Genomic DNA, 22,876 nt, shown 5'->3' on the forward strand with positions numbered 1-22,876 from the left:
AAATCTCATATCGCCCAGCTCTAATTTTGGCTCCATGAAAATGTATTAAATTGCATTCAATAACTTAGTTGTATACGTTAGTAAGCTGGTTAATATGCTCTGTGGAAATTTAGCACTTTTTTGTTAGCTTTCTGCTGCTCTTCCTTTACCTCCAACTGGAGTTGAGGCTCATGGGTATTGTAGTATTTAGATGCACGTACTATGCCCACAACATCATCTCATAATACATTTATCTCTAACAGTGTATTTTTTCATTTAAACTGTTACTGTGGACTGCTTTGGAATTGGCTGAATCGAACTAGTAAAACAGCATTTCGCCTTTTTGTCATACCTGGTGCCAGTCCCTCTCCCTGCTTGTCATATCTGTGATCTTTCTAATTTTATGGTTTGTAACTGCAATTTCCTTCAGCTGAAGGGGCTATTGGAAGGATGAATGGAAGGAAAGTGTTGTTTGCAGCGGGCTCGGGGTTTGGTACGCAGCGCTCGGGAAAGCTGGATGGTCGCAGTAACTATAATTTGTGGCTGTAGTCATGACACAGAACCACTTTATGCTTTCTGAACAAACAGCATATGGAGTTTTGTGGTGGGAAAAAACATTTTGCAGATGAAGTCATAACAAAAGGCGCGGTGCTCCACTGGCTATTTGACGATGAATGAATTTGATCCCCCTGCTGCAAAATGATTGGTCTGGCATGCCAATACACCAAAGGCACACGTTCCCGCTTGCACACACAAAACTTAGGGGAAAAACCCCCACACACTCACACACGCAAGCACACTGCCCATCCTATTATTACTCTGCAAAGCCAAAGCAGTGGACTGTTCTGATTGAGTTAGGAGGGCAGATGACCTCGCTCCTTTACTGTACAATATTTTTAAGTGAGAGAGGGACGGGATTAGATCTGATAGGAACTGCAGGTCTGTGGTGAGCCATTCAAAACATTTGCCAGGCTGGACAGAAGGATGGATAAAATAAGGGAGGGGAGAGTCGGTGACATTTTGTTGTTTGCTTACACAAATGGATCCCTGCAGAGAAGACAATTTCATTCTGCTTTTCTTACTTTCCGTTCTCCTCATTAAAATTAAAAAACAAAACCCTGCTTTCTTGACTGCCTACCTAATCAGCTACGCGTTACTTGCGTATATCCATCCATGTCTGTGTTTCTATTTTTACCCGTCTTTCTTTTTCTATCTTTCCTCTGACATATTCTTTCTCTCTTGTAACCCTCCCCTCCTTTCTTCTTCCATCTGGCCCTGATGCTAGTGTGCCAGCTTTCCCATGTGAAGTTATGCCTCTTATACCCGCTGCCTATAAACAGCTTGCACTCTGGTTTCCTGCAATATGGCCCCTAGTTGCCCAGTGTTCATACATTTAATTGCATATGATCCTGGATGGTACTAATTTTGTAAACAAAAAACCCAGTTATGTTGTTATGAGCATCGACCATTGTCTAAAACACTGCAGTGAGTTTTCTCTGGATTAAACTGAGTGAATGTGCTCTCGTGAGCCCCCTGATCCTTTGTAAATCAAAGCCATGAATCAAAATGAATGGGTGACTTTGAGGGAACATTATGCTTACTCTCTTTACACTGTACACCCAGTATATGAAATCCCTGGCCGCCCATTCACTTCTGATATGAATAATTAATGCTATTATGCCTGACCTGCATTTTCGGCAAGCAGTTCTCTGTGCAACCACATATCTCACATAATAATCACGCCCGATGCGAGGTAATATAAAACGGAGGGCTTGGCTGCCTCCAGTTATGTACAATGTTGCTTGAATCTGATTTAAATATGCATTATGTAGTTTCGGTGGGATCTTAACCCCAAGCTGAACCATCTGTAATGTCACACTTGAACAGACTGCACTTCTGTTGCTATAATGCAGCCGCCATGGGACGTGAACCCGTTAACTAAAGGTTCGCACTTTGGTTCATTCACTTTTATATGTGCCAAGAAAAGCCCAGACACTGCATCTGTATTGCATGTCTGCTCATTACTAATTCGCCCTCCTTGGTGCTATTATAAGTCTGAATTGGAAACCATGACGCACCTGTGTTTTGCAGGCCAAATAATATTTTGTGATAGGGTGGGACGAGGTAATGATGTTGTTGAGGAAAATCCAGCAGATTCCTAGAGTGCCTGGACTGTATTTGTGCTTAGACAGGTTCAAATGTGCAACTCTGCATCCGCTTTGTGATTATGACTGTGGATGATAAGCAAATCTGATAAGCTGATTAACTGTACCCCCAGATATGAAGAGAGGATACTGCTATTGTGTAGTGGTTGTTGTTGTTGTTCTGCTTGAAACTGAAGGGGGAAATTAGCAATCAAATCTGTAAAATTAACCCTCTCCTTTCAAATTAAGGGTCTGTTAAACTGGGGGGGGGAAAAAAAAGAATAGTAAATTAATTTGTGACTATATTTCAAAACATATGATCTGAGTATCAAATAACAGGGCTCCAACTGTCCGTTCTTCCTAAATGTGCTGCTTTTTTCACATATTTTCGACTCGGATCAGGCCACAAAGGTTGGCTGATGTTGTTTTAGAAAATAATTCTTTATTCTGTAATTGCGACCAGCGGAGGGTGAAGAAGGTGGGAGGCGGGTGGACAAGCAGGAGGAGGTGGAGCAGCAGCAGAGGATGGGTGGGGAGTGGGGGTAGGCTAAGGAGGACTGTGAAGAGCTGTCATGCGTGATCGTGATCCTGCTTGACGGTTGGTCCGCTCTGTTTCACAGATCTTCTTACTGTCTGCTCGGTGGTCTTTCGGGGAGAAAACAGGTCTTGGTGCAGATTGCATCAGAAAATCACATCTCTAAACTCTCTCCCTCTGTGTCATATGATGGCCCTCAAGCACGGTTACCCCTCACTGCTCTGGTCTTGGCCCATGTGATTGTAACTACACACTCATCTCCTCTAAAGCGAGTTGAGTCACACACTGCATTCTGTAATAGAAGACAAGACTGTGCAAAGTGAAGTTCTGGTGAAAGCAGTAAATTGGGAAATACACCCTTATGCTTTCTTTCTAAGAGTACGGTGAGATTAAAACTTCTGTCGCAGCTATATGATGATTATGAAGCTGGAGCAAGCTTATCTTAACCGGAAGTGCTGTTTCCAAAATAGCATGCTTTCACGTTAATAATAAAGCTCACTTTATATTTCAAATATATTCCATATCAATTGATATTAAGTCTTTCATCAAACAACATATATGCTGGTAATGACTGAGCAATAGGCTATTTCTCCATGTTTTTCCACATATGTTATTGCACTAAGTTGGGTTAGCTAGCTTCACATTCACCTTCTAGATGAAGAAATCAGTCACATCTAGCTCCCAGCAAGGAAGCAATTAGGGATACAAATTGTTGAACAGTTTTTTTTAAGCTTTAGAGCATGAGATAATAGTTTTCATTGCAATCGCATAAAAGAAAATCTGTTTTTATCAACACTACTGGCAATACGTCTTGTGCCAGCTATGGATTTACTAACCTGCTTGCATTCTTCATAGCCACTGATTTTAGGTCTCCGGGGCACCTGCTAGGTGTTCTTTGATTCTGATCCAGCAAAGGGCTTTCTGCAGCTCACACTGTGTGTTAGCATAGAATATGCTGCGATTGGTGGTGTTTTTTGTAGTTGCTTTCCTATAGCTTTGTTACTTTGTTAGGTGTGGCGAGCCTGCATGGCCTGGCCTGTTTTCCACTGCTGACCATGATGTCTCTGTTCCCTGCAGATCAGCCTTTGAGCAGGACGTGGAGCATGGCAACACAGATGGCCTGGGTGACTGCCAAAGTAAGCAGGCCCTCTTCACTCTTATCTTTCCTCCTTCACTCTGTACCCCCACCAGCACCACCAACACAACCACCCCCACCACCATTCCTCTCTTCTTTGTTAACTCCATCTCCCTCTTCTCTCGGCTCTCCGTGTGCTTCTTTGCTGCCGTTACCTTTTTCCCATCCGCCTGTTCCACCCTCACAATCCTCTCTTTCACCCACTTCCATCCATCTGTCCTTTCGGCCCTCAGCCTCCTCTGTTGTTTTCCCGCTGCTTTTTGGTCCCCCCGGTCAATAGAGCGCTGTGTCCTATTGCCGAAAGACTGAGGTTCCTTCTTGCAAATCACTTGGAAAACACAACACAAACATTCAGAGAAACACAGGGAAGGGATTTCGCTTGTGAGCAGTCACAGGGTTCATTTTGAAACACAAAACAAGAAGGGGCTCTCAACCGAGTCAGGCCAAAAAGTCTCGAAAAGGCCTCTTTTACTCTACAACAGTGAATGGCGCATATACAGAGACAGTATTTCTTATCTTTTCATGTCCAAAATAACAGCTTGGTTTCTCCAACGGGAAACCTTGTTGATATTCTAGTGAGCAGCTCAGTTTGTGAAAGAAACTTCAAAACAATTTGATATTAAATCATTCATTTTGGTTCATCTCATCTCAATTTCAACTGTTTACTGAGAGTAAATAAAGGCTATGCATTTTCCCTCTGGTTTCATTAGTATGTTTAGTCAAGGGAACCCATAGTGTTGGACTTTCATTAGCTTTAGAAGCTATATAGATCACCACTGATTAAGGCTGGGAGAATATCGAGCAGCCAGTCGATTTTAAATTACTTTAAAAGTCATGGCTTTTGATCATGTTAAAGCATAAGCTCCCTTTACTGCAAGCAATAACAGGTTTCTCCCTCGTTTCTTTTCTTTTTCTTCCAGATACATTTGTGGCCCTGAATGGTAAGTACCCAACATGTCCTGCACAGGCAATCCAATAAAAGACAGGAGCTGCATTTCATCTCCTTTTAGTCTTTAACTTCAGCCACACCTTTTCGTCTAGTCAGTCAATCATCCCCTCTCAAGGAAATGAAAACTCCTCCCACATGTATTAAGAAGGGTTATTAATGACTCAAGGTTTTAACTGAATTGATTTCACTCCTTCTTTTTGATAGACGTCCCTTCCAGTTACGAAGGTAATGAAACATTAAAGTACACTCGGTCACTTTCATTGCTCATATTATTTCTCCCCGTGCTCCTCGCAGTGTTTAGAATAAAGGTCGCAGTGATAGAAATCAGAATTAAAGGTCTTTAATGCTGATTGTGATTCTATTAGTTCTCTTTTCCCCCTCCTTGTTCCCAGTGCCCAATCGCCTTATCCCCATGTGCAACAGCATCGATTATCCCTGACCTTTGCTTTGCTAATTGGATAGATCTAGTTGTTAGTGGTTAAAGGCCTTGGTGGTAAAGAAATACTTCAGCATGCACATTAAACAGGATATGTGCTGACAGAGAGAGAGAGAGCGAGAAATAAAACCGGCCTGTTTCGAGTCTGGAAATATGTTCCCGCTAACTGCACAGACTCTTTGCACAGTTTGAGATGCTTAATTCAAAAGGGCTAATGTCAACATGCACAGACATACATGCACACTGTTCTACGGCTGGCTTCCTTTCCTAGCAGATATGTTTACTCTCTTAATCCCACAACACAATATTACGATTACACTTCACTGCCGCCGATTGATACCATTTTCCTCACTGAAGTCTCTTTAAGGAATGATAAACAGATGTGATTAGCCTGCAGTAAAGTCCCTTTTATCCATATCACCCACACCTACGCGCACATCCACCTTATTTTTATCTAATCGGAGGAGGCATTAGTTTTGTTTTTAGTGAATCTCTTTCTCCCTCACACACATACCTCGCAGCTGCCAGATCAAAACAGCCAGATCCATACAGAATGACAAGAATAGATATTTTGAAGCCGTACCAGAAAGCCCAGCACTTTCTCTCGCTAACCCTCCTGTGGCTGTACCCCCACTGTGAATCTCCCTCCTTTTGGAAATCCAGGGTCATGGAAAAAGCATCTGTGTTGGTGTACACCCCTGTAGCGCTGAATATGCTCCCACAGGCTGGGCTGTGTGTTTTCAGGCACACACTTAAACACACCTAGTTTACAACACCCTCCCCCCAAACAAAGTCTCAGCCCTTCCATCTATCTGTCAGTGGTTGATATGGATTTGAAGATAAATAAATGCCCTTTCTCTATTCTCCTCTCTCCTACTCCAGACTAGACTTCCTTGCCTCTCTTTTAATCTGTAGAGAGAGAGATGTGCATCCGTCGGCAGTTTAGGCCCCTTTTTTTCTCCCCTGATCCGTGGAGGAGCTCTGAGGCTCCGAGCTCTCTCTATGTGTGTCATCTGCCTAAATTGCACTTCCCCTGGCGGTGGGGGAATGAATTATAAAATAGGCCTGTCACACTAATCTCTCAGCCTTGGGCCAATAGTTAAATAAATCATTTTAATGATTGCCACGCCACACAGAAGAGGAGGAGGCTCTGGGTGGTGTTGTGTAGGTGCCTGTTGTGCGTACTCTACCAGCAGCATCAACCTTAGCCTTTTGAAATGCCTCCCCACCTTCAAACACACGCCTAAACACATATTGAAAAGGAACACACATGCGCATGCACACACACACGCACATTGCTGTCACCTCCTTCACGCAGATAGCGTGTCAAAATGGTAACTGGGGGCTGAGCTCCACAAGAGGCTGTTGATAAAAGTGTTGTCACTCTGCATCTAGGGATGATCAAAAAACAAAAAACACGCGGCTCATTACATTAAACACAATGTATAGCTTCTTCAGAATTGTGTAGGGTGGCTTAACTGTAAGCATGTGGGATGGTAATGTGATTAGCATGGTTCAAAAATAAACTCTTCAGCAAAGCTTATGTACAGATTTTGCCTATGAAACAAAATGAGAAAACTTAAGACTGACAGAGACAGGCAAGCACAGACTGTATGAGTTATATGCAAAGCTGGACACAGAAGAGGGGGGTATGATCCATCCTCCACAAACGAAAGAGTACTGTGTTGCAGTAGCACTGCATTTATTTCCTCTGAGATACAGCTGGTGTATTTTGTTCAGTGTTAATGGGTACATTTACATGGAGCCTGATATTCTGCTTATAATCAGTTTAAAAGCCCAAATAGAATAAAAGTGCTCCACAAAAATCACCTCAGTTAAAATAAACGGTGGGATTCAATGAGTTTCCGAGGGGTATAAGAAGCATCTGATCAGTAGGAAAACTGTACCAGGTAAACAGTTTATCAGATACTTTCAGGCTGCATTTTATTCTGAGCGTGCCCTCTGTGTTGACTCAGATGCACGGGGACATACGCAACATTGGTTTCCAAAGATGGCAGCTTTCCAAGCCAAACTTCTCGTCTGCAGATGGTTTGGTTTTAATACAAAGCAGAGCAATGCAAAAACAGCAGCTTCTCCACCGCGCAGAGGATAGACATGTGTTTGTTTCAGAAACTGATAAAACACCTGCCAAAGAGTTTGACATTTTTATGCATGCCACACTTTTTCAGTTAAGTGTATTGAAGTATGTAAACACTATGTCATAACGATATTATATCCTATCTAAGCAGTGAAGACAAGATGAAAATAATTAGCATTCTGTGCAGTTACTTAACGTATTGTCTGAAAAAACCCTAATTATTAAATTGCATGTTTTTCTTTTGCACACTATTACATTCAGTAACTAAAAGCAGTGAATCTTAACGGTCTGGAACTAGAGCTGCAAAATATTTAGGATTTTGGCTTGAAAATGATTTAAAAAATGGTTGCAGAATGAATATTAATTTTCTTTCGGCTTCTGTTTAATACAGACTGCAATTTTGAGTTGGAGAAGACATCGGTGCACATCGAAATGAATTAAACATTGCTGCAGAAATGATTGGAAAGCCAGATTTAAAGTTAGCTTGAGAAAAGGAGCAGGATGAACATGAGCAGAGTTAGAACCACTTTAGCTGGAGAAAAGTTACAGGCAGACTTCTTGACAGGAGCGATGGAAAAGAAATTTTGTCTCTTGTCCTTCATATCAAAGGCAGGCACCCTACGGTGATTGTAGAGAAATACAATTGTACTCTTTTCAACTGTGACGGGCCCAACAGTGTCAGTCAGAACAGGAGGTGGGAGAATGATAAAGATATAGAGACTCTGAGAATGACAGACGAATAGAAACACACACACATTCACTAATGAGTTGCCTAGGGTCACACTTTGTTGCCTTACACAGCCCAGCAAGTGTGTGTTAGTGTGTGTGTGTGTGTGTGTGTGTGTAAGCACCCCTGCTGTGCTTTCATGCACTGAATCTGTTCCCTGACTGCCACGAGAGTCAGTTAACCTGTGTTGTGTCCGGCAGGCCACCATCACCACCGTCACCACCACACCCTCTCCCTTCCCACCTCGGCCCTGCCTGAGGCCGCGGATGGCCCCCTGGGCCGGGGCCGCATGGTGGAGCGGAAGGACCCCCCCATGAGTTCAGACAAAGGGGAGGACCCCTACATGGCCGTACCCTCTCAGACTCAGCCAGAAGCCAATGGTAAGCCTTGGAACGTCACAATAGCAGTCAGTTTGGTCCATTGTCACCTGTGGCAAGGGAGAGGGAAGGGAGGGATAAAGGGGAAGGGAAGGGTTTGCGTAATTGAGATTTACGGCCGCCTAGCTGCTTCCAGCTGACGAAGTGTAGAGATGGCGGATCGCTTTCTCTCTAGGGGACAAATCGCTTCACACTGTGCACATAAACCCCCCACTGAAACATATGCGCACACATTTACATTTGTAGGTACATGCACATAGACATTCGGTGGTCATAAGGTAGCATATAGGCTATGTACACACCAACCTTCATGCACACACCACTCTGTAGGATGGATTTATTGTCCATGGATTGTAATGCCCCACAGGAGATGTAATATCCAGACCATTACACTCTGAAAAGGAAGATGGCGATGTATTTATTTCCTCGGGAAGATGGCCCAGTCCCCAGCTCTGTCATGCTTTGCGACACGGTGACATGACATTGAACGCCCTTTTCTCCTGTGTTAACAACCTGCCTAATGCTGTACCGCCTCAAGGACGGCTCACTGGATAAATGAGTCAGAGTGAAAAGGGAGGAAGGGGAGGAGACGAGAGGGACAACCCACATCGTAGATGGAAAGAAAAAAAGGTCACTGCGGTGCTGCCAATCCAGCCTGCTCTTTACTGTCACAGACAAAGCTTAGAAGCCATTACAGCAACATGCAACATGTTTCTGCTAGTTTGTGCGGTCCATGCTAACACAGGCATTACCCCGAAACATTAATTGAAATGACATTAATATTTTCATTCTGACTGTGGCCTGAAAGATGCAGTAGCATACTCTCTACAAACATACTAAATGTAAAGAAAGACAGAAAGATCAGCTAACGAGCTGAGTCTAAAATGTCTCCTTACTGAAGTCAGTGTTTAAAAAAAACATGCATGCCTCTTTCAGTTACCCAGGGCATAAATGCAGTTTCAACCTAAGAAAGAACATACAGAATACTTTCTCATTCACAGGCTTGGAAGAGACTTTGAAGATGCTGAAGTGTTGACAAGTGAGATTGACGGGTTGATTTTACCTGCGCTGAATAAATACATTTCAAAAGAGTTTAAAAATGCATGACGGTATGACTCAAATGCAGTGTCTTCACAAGAGAACCATAAACTGGGGCTAGCTAAAGTCACTAGTGCACATTTTAAATGTCTCTTGTCTATGGGATAAAGTGAGGAGGCACAGCAGTGATTGAAGCACGTCAGCTGGAAGCAGTTAAGCACCACTTGGTAGATCCAAGCACAATGGTGGCAGAGACTTCAGACAGCATGCCTACAACCAGCATCACAACATGCTGTCGCTCCCCTTGTTGCCTTTGCCTGAGCAGGTGTAACCCGACGAGGAATGGCAAGAAATGCTGAGAATCAAACGTAACGAGAGCCAAAGCTGTCTTACGGTAATAGCTTTTTCCAAGAATAACATTCTGATTTCGGGAGATTTGTGGGTAACTCAGTGCTCAGGTAACTGCAAGACGACTTCATATTTCAATACAATGCTTCCTGCTGTTGTTGTTTTTTTCTTTCTGTATGGTCATTTTTATTATTATTATTATTATTATTATTATCATTTTATGAGACACTTTTGCAGCTTGTGTCACTATTTATCTGTGCAATTTTAGCTCTACAGTCTTTTCTTTTCCCTTCGTTATGAAAGTCGGCTCTGATGATATTTTCTTTCTTATTTTACTGATTTGCGTGGTTTCTTGCGAGCAGTTCTTGATATTTTGCATGGCTTGATCTCACACTACGTCTTTTTTTGCTATTTATATATTTGCCTTTCTTCCTGTGTTGATTGCTTTGATGGTATTAAGCACAGTTTTGCCTCCATACAGCTTAATGCTTTCAGCATGGCAAATTGAGCACCACAATCAAGAGTACTCATTTCCCGCTCCACCCATCCTTCCTCCTGTTCCTTCCTGTCTCCCTCAGTATGATTGGCTTCAGGTGTCAACTGTACTGTGAAAACTTAGCAAACTGCATGTATGAGAGTGAAAACCCAAACCTGAATAAGCTATATTAGAAAAAGAAAGCAAAGAAGTCATTTTATCGGCATTTTAATTGCAAAGAAACACATCCACGCAGCCTATTTTGCAGAAGAAATCGTGGATAAACATTTAACCGATCAATCTCAAGTTTATGCTTGAGTGAAAATGTATTAGCTCATATCCAAAGTCTTTTGCGAGCTTATTTGTGATTTAAAACAAATTACAATTACGTCCCTAACTTTTTCATTTGCAGTTGAGACATTGTGGAATCTTATCTGCTAATGAATATTACAGTGCTGCCAATATGTATTAGTCCAGCACCACCAGAGTAATTAGAAATGCTGCAAAGTGATGAGTATTTGCACGCGAATGATATTCAGCACCCAACAGCATCACTATCTGCCATTCCAGTGGGGCCATCACAGTAGTCAGGTGGCTGCTTGTGTTTCACAGTACATTTGAGCTCAGGGTCTGTTTGTGTGTCTGGGCATCATCTGTTATATTTTCTTCTACTTCTGTCATTCCACCATACACTCGTCGTCTGTCCTCCCGTCGCTCATCCAAACCCCAAAACCACCACCAGCTCTGCCTTTTCCACCATCTGCTGCCATTGTGATCAGTCTCCCTTCCACAGGACCTCTCATCTGACTGGGATGGCATGTTCCAAGGCTATACCTTACCTTAGCGCAAATTAATTCCTGAACCAATTTATGGAGAAACCTTCCTCAAATGTCCCCCCACCCTCTCTTCCTCCACCATCTCTGTATCTCTTCCTCTTCAGTTTCTCCCCTTGCAGTCTGCCTCTTCTCCAACTGTAGTCATATCTCTTCCCCCGTCTGCAGGAATGAATCCTTGCTCTGCTCCCCACTTTGCTCTCTCTCCTTTTTTTTTCTACCTGTCTCCCTTTCTCTGGCAGGCTCAGATCTACCCACCTCATTCCCTACTTACATCCACCCCTCCCCCTTTAAACCCGACCTGTAGCCACCGCTGTGTTGCTCCAATTTATGGGTTCATTACAGCAGCTATCCAAGGGAAAAGGAAAGTGGAGAGGTGGAAGGAAAGGGGGATGGAGCGAGACAAGAGGGGACGGAGACTTGGGAAATGAAGGGACTGAGGTACACATGATAAAGATTTATTAGACAGAACAGGGCAATAATGTAACATTGAACAAAGCGGTAAACAGACAGCAGGTGAATGAACTAGCTGAAAGATCTGAACAGAAAAGATGCAGGACAGGTGAATCAGAGAGGAAATAATATATTGTAGTTAAACAAAGTGAACAATATTGTTTCTCTCTATCCCTTTCAGTCTATATTTTATGCTTAGTTAGCTAACGCTAAAAGAGCTGAATGTGAAAAAAAGAATCAAACTGAACATCTGGTGAAACTGAAACAAATTGCTCTAAAAATACAGGATGTTGTCTGCAGTAATGTAGCATTTTCTGTGACTCAGGTTCTGAACAGTACGTGCTGATGCTTTTGAGAAGCAAAACATGAACAGCAAGCACTTATTACTTTTTACAGTTTAATATCACTTTTGCTGAATATTTAATTTTCAGTCATTAGTTTGCATATTTTTATGGTTAATTCAGTTAGGTTGCATTTAGACTTGAACACTGGTTTCATGTTAAAGTCTAGCTGGGCCACAACAAGAGTCTGGTAGTGATTAATCATGTTGAAGGTCTTTATTAAAATAATAATTACATTAGCATTCCTGCGAACATGGGTATGGGAATTTCAGCCAAACTGATATCTTGTCATACTTCAAGACAGAAAACTGAATTCAGTTAAATTAACCTACAAATGCTTTTTACAGCATAATTATTTTTGTAAAACAAACAAACAATCAAACACCCAGATTATCAACAGAATAGATTTATTAATTACAATTAATAACAATAAAAGGTTTTCAAAATAATAATGCTTTTTTATAACAAATCTTATCCATGTTTCTTAACAGTCTTTTTTATTTTGTTTGTTTTGTTTTTTTATTAACTATTAATCCTGTGACTCCATAGTGTACTGGTTAACACATTGACGTAACACATAAAAGATCCCAGATTTTAGACCAGTAGAAACTAAATCCCGAGGATGGCTGCATATGCATATGGTGTGTAAACCATAAGACAAATAAGGGGGCAGCCAAAAGAAGCTTACTTATGAATATGTTATGTAGTCTAACTTCCTAATGATGTTCTTCATATTTTAATAAGGCAATTATTATTTCCTTATTACCAATTAACTAATGTGTGGAGCTTGAAGTTAAGTGTTATCCCTTCAAGAAACTACGACTTGAGTGTAAAGTATAGCATATAGACATTTCTACACAAGCTTTAATGCCTGAGTATTACACATAATCCAGGCAACAAGTGCAATTCTTACTATAGACTAACTAAGTATTAAAAAGTGTTAAGAGACTAAATGCAAGTATTAGATGCCACAATTATCTGAAGAAATGTTTTGCTCTGTCGTGTAGTACCATTAAGTATTGGTTTACCACACTGATTCAGAAGAGGAAACAGGACGAAGAAAACTTCTTTTTGGATTTAATGTGTTTCTTGTACAGCATTAAATTTTTTTTTAATTTTTTTTATTTTTAATGTTACAAAACAACAACTGTACTTTTCTAGCGTATGCTTTTCCCTCAGTGTCAGGTTTTCACATTAATAGCTGTTGTCATCTGACAGCTGCTCTGCAAGGGTTATTTTCAGCTGCAGGCAGCTCTCTGACACCTGTGTGCCAAGGTGAGGCTGCTATGATAGAAGGAGAGTATGACCCTGCTCAGACAGGATTGCAGCACAATTCTTTCTATGACAGAAAGTCTTGAATTTGACTTCATCTCAGTTGCTGGAAAGCAGTTGACTGAACATCTCACCGTAGTTACTGGGGATGCCCTGTCAATCTTAAATGTTAACTTTACTTTCACCAGGAAAAATGTTCAATTATGCAGCAGAGAAAATAGCACGTTTGTGTACAGTCAAACAATTGTTCCAAACATTACTGTATTTCACTGCATTTTATTAATTTTAATGATGCATAAGGATGGCTTTAACCATTGATTTGTCTTTATATTAGCTTTACAATTCATTCAAAAACAACTAGTGCTAAATAGATGAAGAGGGCATAATCATAATCTCGAATGTGACCAGTAATGATTGCCTTTTACCATGTAGCTGCGTTTCTTTTGCAACCTGTGAGCAACAAAAAAAGATAAAAGATTATTTCCTTGGTTGTGTGATTATTATGGGTATGGCTCTTGTTTCAGAATGCCCTCTTTTGTAGGTGAGCCAAGAGGTTTTGAGGTAACAGAGGCTTAGACTTAGTTTACCACAAACTCTGCTCACTGTCAGATAATGCACTTGGCTCCTGAAGTTTTTAAGGAGCCTATGAGGTTTAGCAGATTTGGAAATTTAATGTTAGTAGTTTCATATGTCCTTGCAGTTGAATGATAGGATTAAGGTTAATCCTGTAAAGTAGGATGATAGGATTTAAGTTAAAAGTTTATGGAGTGGCCCTTTAGGGCAGGCTGAATGTCTCTGTGTGTGGCAAAGACTAAAAAAAATTTAATTAAATGTTCCCACAACCCATGTTCCTGTCATTCCAACACCTTCGCAATTAAGTAGTGGATTTCGGTTCAGTGTTTCTTACTGGTCAAAGATTGGGCTGGATCTTTGTGAAGCAGATGAATTATTCGCAGCTCATTGTGAATCATAATAGAAACAGCGAACTGGATGCGTTCCCAGCATTACGCACTTCCCGGACTGACGTCAAGCCATAAGCCATAATTTCCTCCACTGATTAGCTTATTGTTCTCTCAAACTGCTTTTGTTTAAAACACACATTCGCTGCTTACTTTTCCACTTTTATGTTTTGGTTACGCTTTTTAATAAGTCCCCCTAACCGTTGACGGTTCGTACAAGAGCTTTGCTTTGTCTCTCGCCCATGTGAGACTGAATCTCATATCACTGCGGCTCATCCCTTTGTGCTCTTGAAGCTTGTCTAACCCACATTCAGCTGTCATTATTATACTTTGAACTGGATTTAAACAGTTATGTTCACGTTGTCCATGAGTGAGCCCTCATCAAGTAGATACAAGCCGAGGCTTTGTTCTCTTGTTGAGCACTAAAACATTTCTAAACAATTACCAATGGCTGCCTTTATGGATTCAATGAAATGCAATGCGTATTAGCACACACATAGCACTCCAGTGATACACAGAAGTCATTTTCTGCAGCCCACATGGTGAAATACACTTCGGTGGGTCACCGGCTGTATTACGGTGACTCATCGAGATTGAATATTAATTGAAAGAACTCAAGATTATAGACACGAATGCACACATAATTTAAAAGTCTACACTGTTTAAATAGTGACAAGCTGTTTTAACAGTTGCACTCTAATGTGAGGGACCTTTTTGCGTTCAGTATATCAGCATGTAAAAATCTTATCACCCAGTAATCCGAACGGGAGCGCTGTCAAGTCGAGGCATCAAATAGCTGATGAAAAATGGGATGTTTAATTTATGCTGATATCTTGTGACTATTAAATATTACAGTTTGTATGCAGGGAGTTGGATAGGTTAGTACATCAATGTTAATACCTCAGGTGCTGAATAACATAATTAGGGGTTTAATTATATCTTAACTCGCTCATCAGTATGCATTGCTCCGACTCAGGATTGTCTGATGAATGCTTTAATATTGAATAACACCATTAATGCAAGTGGCTCTTAACCCAAACATACACAAGACTTAATGGGATAATTTACTAACAGGGAATTTAAATAGAAGTTAATGAATTGTTGTCACCATCCAAATACCAGTGTCCTTTTTAAAAGATGACAACAAACTGGTTCCTAATGAAAAAATAGGGCGTTTTTCGAGCTCCCGCGTCAGAGTAAATAAATGCACACCACTTAACATTATCTGCTTTTTCATCCTTCCTTCTGTCTGTAGTCGGTAAGGTCCACTGTTTCATCTTTCAGCGAGTGAAGCATAGTAAGTAGCAGTTAAGTCCAATTAAGATTTTTATCATTTTGCAGACAATGTCTTTATGCAGTCGCTCGCAGTCAGAGGTTAGTGCCCTCTCTGTAACCACTCTGTGATTTTTAACTACCTTTGAAGTTTTCTTTGCAACAACACAAAGACAAGCTCTGTGGGCTTAAGTCAGTTGGTGCGTCTCAAAAGATTAAAAGAGTGGAAGAGCATCTGTGTGTGTCAGACAGATAGAGCATTCACAAGTTCCAGTCACAATAGATTACAATGTTTCTGATTTATAAGTAAGTGTTGCCGACCCGGCCTGTTTTGACAGCAAGACATATCTGAGTATCTGAGATATGTGTTTAATATCTGAATGTTGAGGCTCGAGGCGGTGTGAAATTCAAATCAATTCATCCGCTGAGAGAAGTGTTGAACTGCAGGATGCCTTATGATGCATTCTGGGGGCGAGGCAAGAGCGAAACCAGAAGGTTATAAGTCACTGTATAGTCAGAACCTCAACAAGATGAGACTAAAGCGGAAAATCTGTGAGTTTTAGCAACACTTTGATACTTTTCAAGGTCAAGTAGTGGAAGTTTTAGAAAGTTTACAAAGATCGCAAATGATCAGAAATGAGCGGCATAGCCATCTTGATTCAAAACCCTGAGGTCCCGTGATTCAACTGAGACGGCCTTGGTGTCCTCTGTGGCAACTTTCATCCTCTTTGATGTTAAGATGAGAAACAATTCCTCACTTGAAAGATGGAAGTCTTCAAAGTTTAGCTTTTTTTTTTTTCTTTGTGTTTTACCCGAGGCCTTGGGCTAAGTACCTTCTGGAAATGTCTGCGTGTGCAGGAGAAGTGAGTGATGGAGGAAGGAGAGGAGAAAAAGAATAAAAGCTTCAAAAGAAAAAAAAAAGGAGCCTTACAGGGCAGGTTAAATAGGGTTTTAACTTTAGCTCACACACCCACAAGAGAAGTCAAAGATCCAGCTCCACAGTTCACCTTCTTCACCAGAATGGACAACCACTTGGCTCTGCCGCCCTCCGGCTTTGTTATTCAATATGAAGTCCAAACGCTCAATCACAGAAAGTTAGCCTTTAGCAGTAATAAATTCACTGTCATGAAAATTCATAACAGTTTTGATTTCCTCTTTTCAGCTTCAATGTCAGCTCCACAGACAGAGACATATGAAAGTATTTACTTTTAACAAGGATTATGGAAAAACGAGAGATTTGCCAATGTATTTGTTTATGCTTGCACTTTTATTTTCCTACATAACTGTTCTTTGGAGATTTCCAGGTCTCCTGATCTCAAGTGAAACTGAATTCCTTTTACATCCCTTCCGTGTGCGCTGAAATATTTAACCCAGCAACTCTCAAAGAGCAGCCAGCCCCCACCGCCGCTGTTGTTTCTGCTAAAGGGTGATAACTTAGAAAGATCACAAGGTTGTAATTACAGCCTTCCCGGTCTCCACTGAATTGAACACTTACCATATGGAGGCTGAACGGTGTGAAAGAAAAAGAAAGTCAAAAAAGTGATTCATTGTTTCTGCAAAGGAGAGAAGTGGCAGAAAGTGTGAATGAAAGATCTAAGTGAGGACAGTGGAAAGTCAAAGTTAAAGATAGCAGCGCAGAAAAGTATCTCTCTCGTTCTCAGATGTTACAGGATGAGATGGGAAGCAGATGTTTCATCAGACAGGCCGGCCATTTGATCACGCAAGTTCGCAGCGTAACACTCGTCAAACGTGGATGCTGCGCTGCAGATAACGCTCATCACTTCTCACACTATCCACACGGCTGAGCGTGTCCTCGATAAGGAAAGGTTTTGGCCGGGAAAGATGCTTTTTTTAAACCTTTTGTTTAACTTTTAGTGAGTTATGGCTGTGCTGCATGTTGTCAGCACTCTATTAAGGAGAAAAGTGAAGTTTTGTTTTTACAATAAATGAGGAATGATCTGGGTAAATGTAAGTGTCCTTTCTTATCCAGGTTGAGCTTCAAAGTCCAGACAGAGACTAAAGAGTGCTTAACTCCGGCTAGGAAAAAGGGGCTTTAACTCATGTTGTTGGGCTAATGAAGTATGACTGCAGCGAGTGAGATTATGGATGTTAGTTTAAGACAGTGTGGATTTCAGATCCATGAGAAAAGATTACCATGCTTTCTCTGTGTCTGTGTTATGTCTCACTGAGGAAATGCAGAAAGAAGATACTCTCCAAGTACATCCTCAGTGACACCGCTGAGCTGAAAAGCCAAACATGATTAACCAGCTCCTTCAGGATTTCGGAGAATTATTGGAACTAATGTTTGTTCTGTGGAAACTGCTTTTGAAAAATTACAGGGCAAATTGAAAAATTTGCAAGGAAGACGAAGAAAGTGTCGCGTGAAGACTGCAAACTGTAAAAGGACGAAATTACTTGTTGCTTGTTGACAACTGTTGTTCAGCTTGCCTGTGAGCAAATGTTTATATTCATGCAGCCACTGTATATTTCATTATCTGCAATAATACCTGAGGCAGTCAGCAAAAACTGAATTTCAAAATATCAGAAAAAAAAGATTAACAAGACAGAGTCTGAAGTTGGCAGCAGAAATATTTTATTAATGCACTTCAGTAAGAGCAATCTCAAAGAAGTGAAACAAAAGGAACAAAAAACACATTTTCATCCAATTTTTCCACCTGTAGCTGGATTAGTACTAAATGAAAATGTCTGATTTGTAAAAGCTGTTGTACAAATCATATCACCCACCTACTGCTTATTTTAGAACACCGATTCATTGTAAACAAACCTCCTCTGTACAGGAAAGACTCACAGATATCATCTTAAATTACTTCACATACATTCCAGCTTGTTTTGGATTTTTTTTCCAGCATTTTGGGGTAAAGATTCCTCAGTGTTGAGGAATCTATACATGCCTTACACATGTGAAACTGAGTCACGTTGCGGAGACGAGCGATGCCCCTGCTGTAGCCCCTTTACACGATAGAGCCCACCTGCCTAATCCTCTATCTGTGGTAACTGACCTGTACGGGCCATAGGTCATGTGTGAAGGCATTATAAATCTCTCGGCTGTGGACCGGTGTGTTTAACCCAAAGAATAGTGTGCTGCATTAGATGTCTGCGTTCATCCACAGGCTGCAGGCTATCATCTTTGAGCATGCATGTGTGGGAGGTGCATGTGTCCACACTCGTGTGTGCGTGCGTGCAGTCTGTTGTTGACCCTGTTTTATTAAATACAACCTGCCGCTCCCGCTCACCCACCGCTAAAATGCTCCATAGCATCCTTTATTGAATTATCTTTTATTTGGCGTTATCACAGTGTGTCTTTGCCAGTCTTTGAAAGTGGCGCTTTCATAAGACACTGATGACACAGCTCATTGGATTTAGCGCCTAATCAGAGGCTTTTTAATGTATTCGCTGTGATTCATGAGATTGGATCCAAGCTTTATGAAAAGTCTTCCATTTGCATCTATGAGAAGAAAGGGCTCGGGTATTTCAGGTTCCTTTATCGGAGCTCATATCTTTTTTCATTTCAGCAGAAGGTTTTATCTGGGATTTAAAATGTGAATCATAATCACCCCTCCAAAACACATTTTCACTCTGAGATTGGATTTTGGGGGAAACACTGAATCTTGATACTTGAAGCTACAATTTTGAATAGATGTTTCCTATGATGGAATAAATCCTTCTGCATTTGCATGTTTTTCGTGAAATTATTTAAACCGTTAATCTTTTTGCCCAGAAGATATCTTAATTATTGTAACTGTTTTTTATGTTTTGCTTCATCTTTTAAGAAGAATCTTTTCCAGCATCTCTTTTATTTTCTTTGAAACAATTGGCTTCAAAGCATCTCTTTTTAGTCTGCCTGTCTGAATGTCATCTCTGTGTCTCTCTGCAGGCGTGATCCGTGAGAGCTACCAGAAGGGTCGTGACCAGCTGGTTCCTGTAACCCTCTTGGCCATCGCCGTTATCCTAGCATTTGCCATGGGCGCCATCTTTTCTGGCATCATTGTCTACTGCGTCTGTGACCATCGTCGTCGAGACATGGACCTGACGGGCCGTAAAGAAAAGGACACCCACCACCTCCACTCCCGCCGGGGATCCATGAACAGCGTAACCAAGCTGACGGGTCTGTTTGAGACGCAGGCCAAAGAAGGTCGCCCCGAGGCAATTCTCACACCTTTGATGCACAATGGAAGACTGACGCCAAATGGGAAGATGCTCATAAAAGCAGACCAACACCACCTGGACCTTGCGGCTCTGCCAACGCCTGAATCCACCCCCATGCAGCCGCGTCGTAAGCCCAGCCGGGGAAGCCGTGAGTGGGAGAGAAACCAGAACCTCATCAACGCGTGCACCAAGGACATGCCACCAATGGGGTCGCCTGTTATCTCTACCGACCTGCCGCTGAGGGCCTCACCGGGGCACATCCCTAGCGTTGTAGTCCTACCTTTGCAGCAGCATCAGCACCAGCTTCAGCCTCATCTGCAACAGCACCAGCAGTCCTACCAACATGAGTATGTGGAGCAGCCCCATCACAGTGATATGAGCATGGGCCACGGTGTACTGGATGACCAGGGGGCCACCCTGGAGTACAAGACAAGCAAGAGCCCGTGCCACAACCTCAACATGGCTGATCCAGATGTGGTGCTGCCACCTCGTGTGCCCCAGCGGGAGGCCTCTCTCACCATCCCACCTGCTGTCCCACAGATGGGCAAACGCCTGGAGGTCCACTCGTCAGTCTACGGGCTTCGGAAAGGATCAGCATCTGGTGCTTGTGGATCCTCCGCCCTCAAGAAACACAACACCAACTCCTCTAACTCCTCCCATTTGGCGAGACATCACAGCTTCAACCGTGTTGAGACTCCACCACCTGCACCTCAGAGGGTGGACTCCATACAAATGACAGCACAGGGCATATCTCTGTCAAGGCAGCCTGGAATGAGCTCCTACGGATCACTGCCTCGAACGGGCGTCAAATATCTCAAGCCTGATGTCCCCCCCAAACCCTCTGTAGTCTCGCTCTCCACAAAAGTCAAGTCCAGTGACTCTGGCACATAGTTGGGTTGTTAGCCTGTCGGTCCAATGTGAACAGACAGTAGTGAAAGGCGTGTTCTGGCAGAGAGAAAAAACAGGGAATACTGTACAACTTGCATCTCCTTTTTGTGTTTTTGTTTGTTTTTTGGTGTACAGTACAGTGGAAATGCAACACAGTTTTTTTTCTTAAAGAAAACACTTTCTTTTTATATAAATATGTAAATATTATACCATGGTTGTTGTCGGTTGTGGCAGTCATCGAGCTCATGCTCTGGCTGGCACACAGCTCCTCTGTAAACACACATGGGAACATGTGCTACTGAAAAAGAAGATGATGCTTGTCCTGAATATTTCATCCATTGGCACCCTGTAGCATTCAAGACAGTGGCTCTCTTGTTTGTGGTGTCTTTGTTTACTGAGACTTGATTCGATACTTCGTCATGCTGGTAAAAGCACATACGAAGACGTCACAAGGGGGTTGGAGAATAATTGTTGTACAATACCTTGAGGACAGGAGGATCTGAGCAAACAAGCACTCAGAGAGAACGAGTTCGGACTGAAAGGACAGACAGCTGCCTGAGTTCTGGCGGAAACTGTGAAAAGCCTCTCAGTGTTACAGCAATCAAGTCCTGCCTGGGCATGACTGAAAGCCTGGGCCAGAAGAATCTTCTACTGTACTGGTGACTGAATAACACATGACTGTTAATACTAATAGCTTGTTGTATTTATTTTTATTAAGTGCTTTTGAAAAACAAACAGACTGACTTTCTAGGCTTGGAGAGAAAGAGGACAAAGAAGAGATCTTTTAATATTAATTAATCAAGAGTGAGGAAGAAAATATTTAAAGTCATTAAACTGGAGCCAGTAGAACTTTCTTAATGACTAAAGTTCAACTAGGTCTTACTGTGTGCTCAGTGGGACCTGCAGCTTGAGAATATACGTGACCTCTGTGACGACGAGGAGATATTTATTTAAACTGTGCCAGACCAGGACTTTTACTTTTACGGACCAGAATCTCCTTTGTTTTAGACCAATCATTTAAAAAAAGAAAAGAAATCCTGAACCTCACCCTTTCACTCCTGCAATCAGCACTGTGGTTTTGTGTGAGTCCCAAACATTTGTCCTGATTGGTTGCTGGCTTACTGGTGCCATCACAGCTCACTGTTGCATGTTGCAAATATAAGAGAAGCAGCTGCAGCAACCGCACGGGGGGATCTGCATACAAAAGGAAGCTGTAAGTGAGGCTGCAAGCAAACGAGCGGTGCCTCCATCTTGGAACGTATCGTCTTTTCTAGCGGCGTCACGCGGAAGAGCGGGCGAAAAAAAGGAAATTATAGGAACATCCGTCTTGCCTGCTTCTTTTTCCACATGTAAATTTGTGCCTTACACCCTGAAGTAGTGACAATGTTTTCTTTAATAGCTGTTAACTCTGTCTCCTTGTTGTATTTTTTTATTTTCTTTTTTTTTCTTATGTCATGATATTTCCCTTGTTTGATAAAAATGCAATTAAAGAATGTAGGTGTTATTGTTGTAATTCTGGTCCCTAGACAAAACACACTTACAGACCAGAGGGAAGAGAGGAAGGAGCAATTCCTTTCTTCATTCACACACTCTCGCTCTCTCTCTCTCTCTGGCACACACACATAAACACATGCACACATACACACACTCATCTTTGTGATTCATTTCTGATTGTGCCATTAATGCGCTTAAAACGACCCTTTATGTTGTGCTGGCAGTGTCGATAAAGACTTCGTGAGTGTTTTTCATTTCCTGTTTTATACAAAGTCCTGGTATTTGTTTTTACTTGTTTTTGGTGTTCGTTTGGAGTGATGGTTAATTGGTTAACGGAACAATTAACATTTGTTGCTTAAGGAGGCCAACGTAGGTGTATCTTCCCTTGGTGCACTGCGATAGCACCATAGCAAGCGTACAGTACGAGATACACGTGAACACCCAGCGTACTAACACGAGTCGAGGCTTCTTGCGCGCATTGAAACGTTCACTTGTTAGACGGTTGCATAAACAGGCTGGTTCCTGTGGAAAAGAAAAAAAAAGATGACATTTTGAAACAACACTATTAAAAACTGTACATTATTTAACCCCCTTTTTGTAAGCGAACACAGTTTGGGAAGTTTAGAGATTTTTTATTTTATTTTGCCTCACTAACTCTCATTATCAAAGCCTTATGAATGGCTGAGAGTTTAACTAATCAGATGATTTCACTTCCTTTTTACTTGAGGGTTTTTATGGATCACCCCACACTGAAACACTTAAGTCATTGGAGCACTCCCTTAGTGTTGTATGTGTAGATAGGTTAAAGTTTTCTCGATATCAATATTCTTTCTGGAGGAAAGCCAAGAGTGTCTCAGTCCACAGCTCGAATAAGACTGACATGCAGGATCTGGGACCTGACTAATGTGTACATAGATGCTCGAAGGGAATGGTTGCACATGACGAGGTCATGGGCA

The 22,876-nt window shown here is 41.8% G+C and overlaps 1 protein-coding gene across 1 annotated transcript in view; it reads left to right on the top strand.

The window, feature by feature from the left end:
* Nucleotides 1–22,595, top strand: part of sema6a (sema domain, transmembrane domain (TM), and cytoplasmic domain, (semaphorin) 6A) — a 105,815-nt gene extending 83,220 nt beyond the window's left edge. The window contains exons 16-19 of the mRNA XM_085367417.1: nt 3,736–3,794; nt 4,714–4,734; nt 8,204–8,383; nt 19,267–22,595. Coding sequence (XP_085223543.1) covers nt 3,736–3,794; nt 4,714–4,734; nt 8,204–8,383; nt 19,267–20,429 — 1,423 coding nt within the window. The 3' untranslated portion in view covers nt 20,430–22,595. The remainder of the gene's footprint in view (nt 1–3,735; nt 3,795–4,713; nt 4,735–8,203; nt 8,384–19,266) is intronic.
* Nucleotides 22,596–22,876: the final 281 nt, after the last annotated feature.

This window comes from Diplotaxodon limnothrissa, linkage group LG12 (assembly GCF_057381915.1).
Source record: "Diplotaxodon limnothrissa isolate DT_005_m linkage group LG12, D_limnothrissa_male_GT1.1, whole genome shotgun sequence".
Classification (NCBI taxonomy): domain Eukaryota; kingdom Metazoa; phylum Chordata; class Actinopteri; order Cichliformes; family Cichlidae; genus Diplotaxodon; species Diplotaxodon limnothrissa.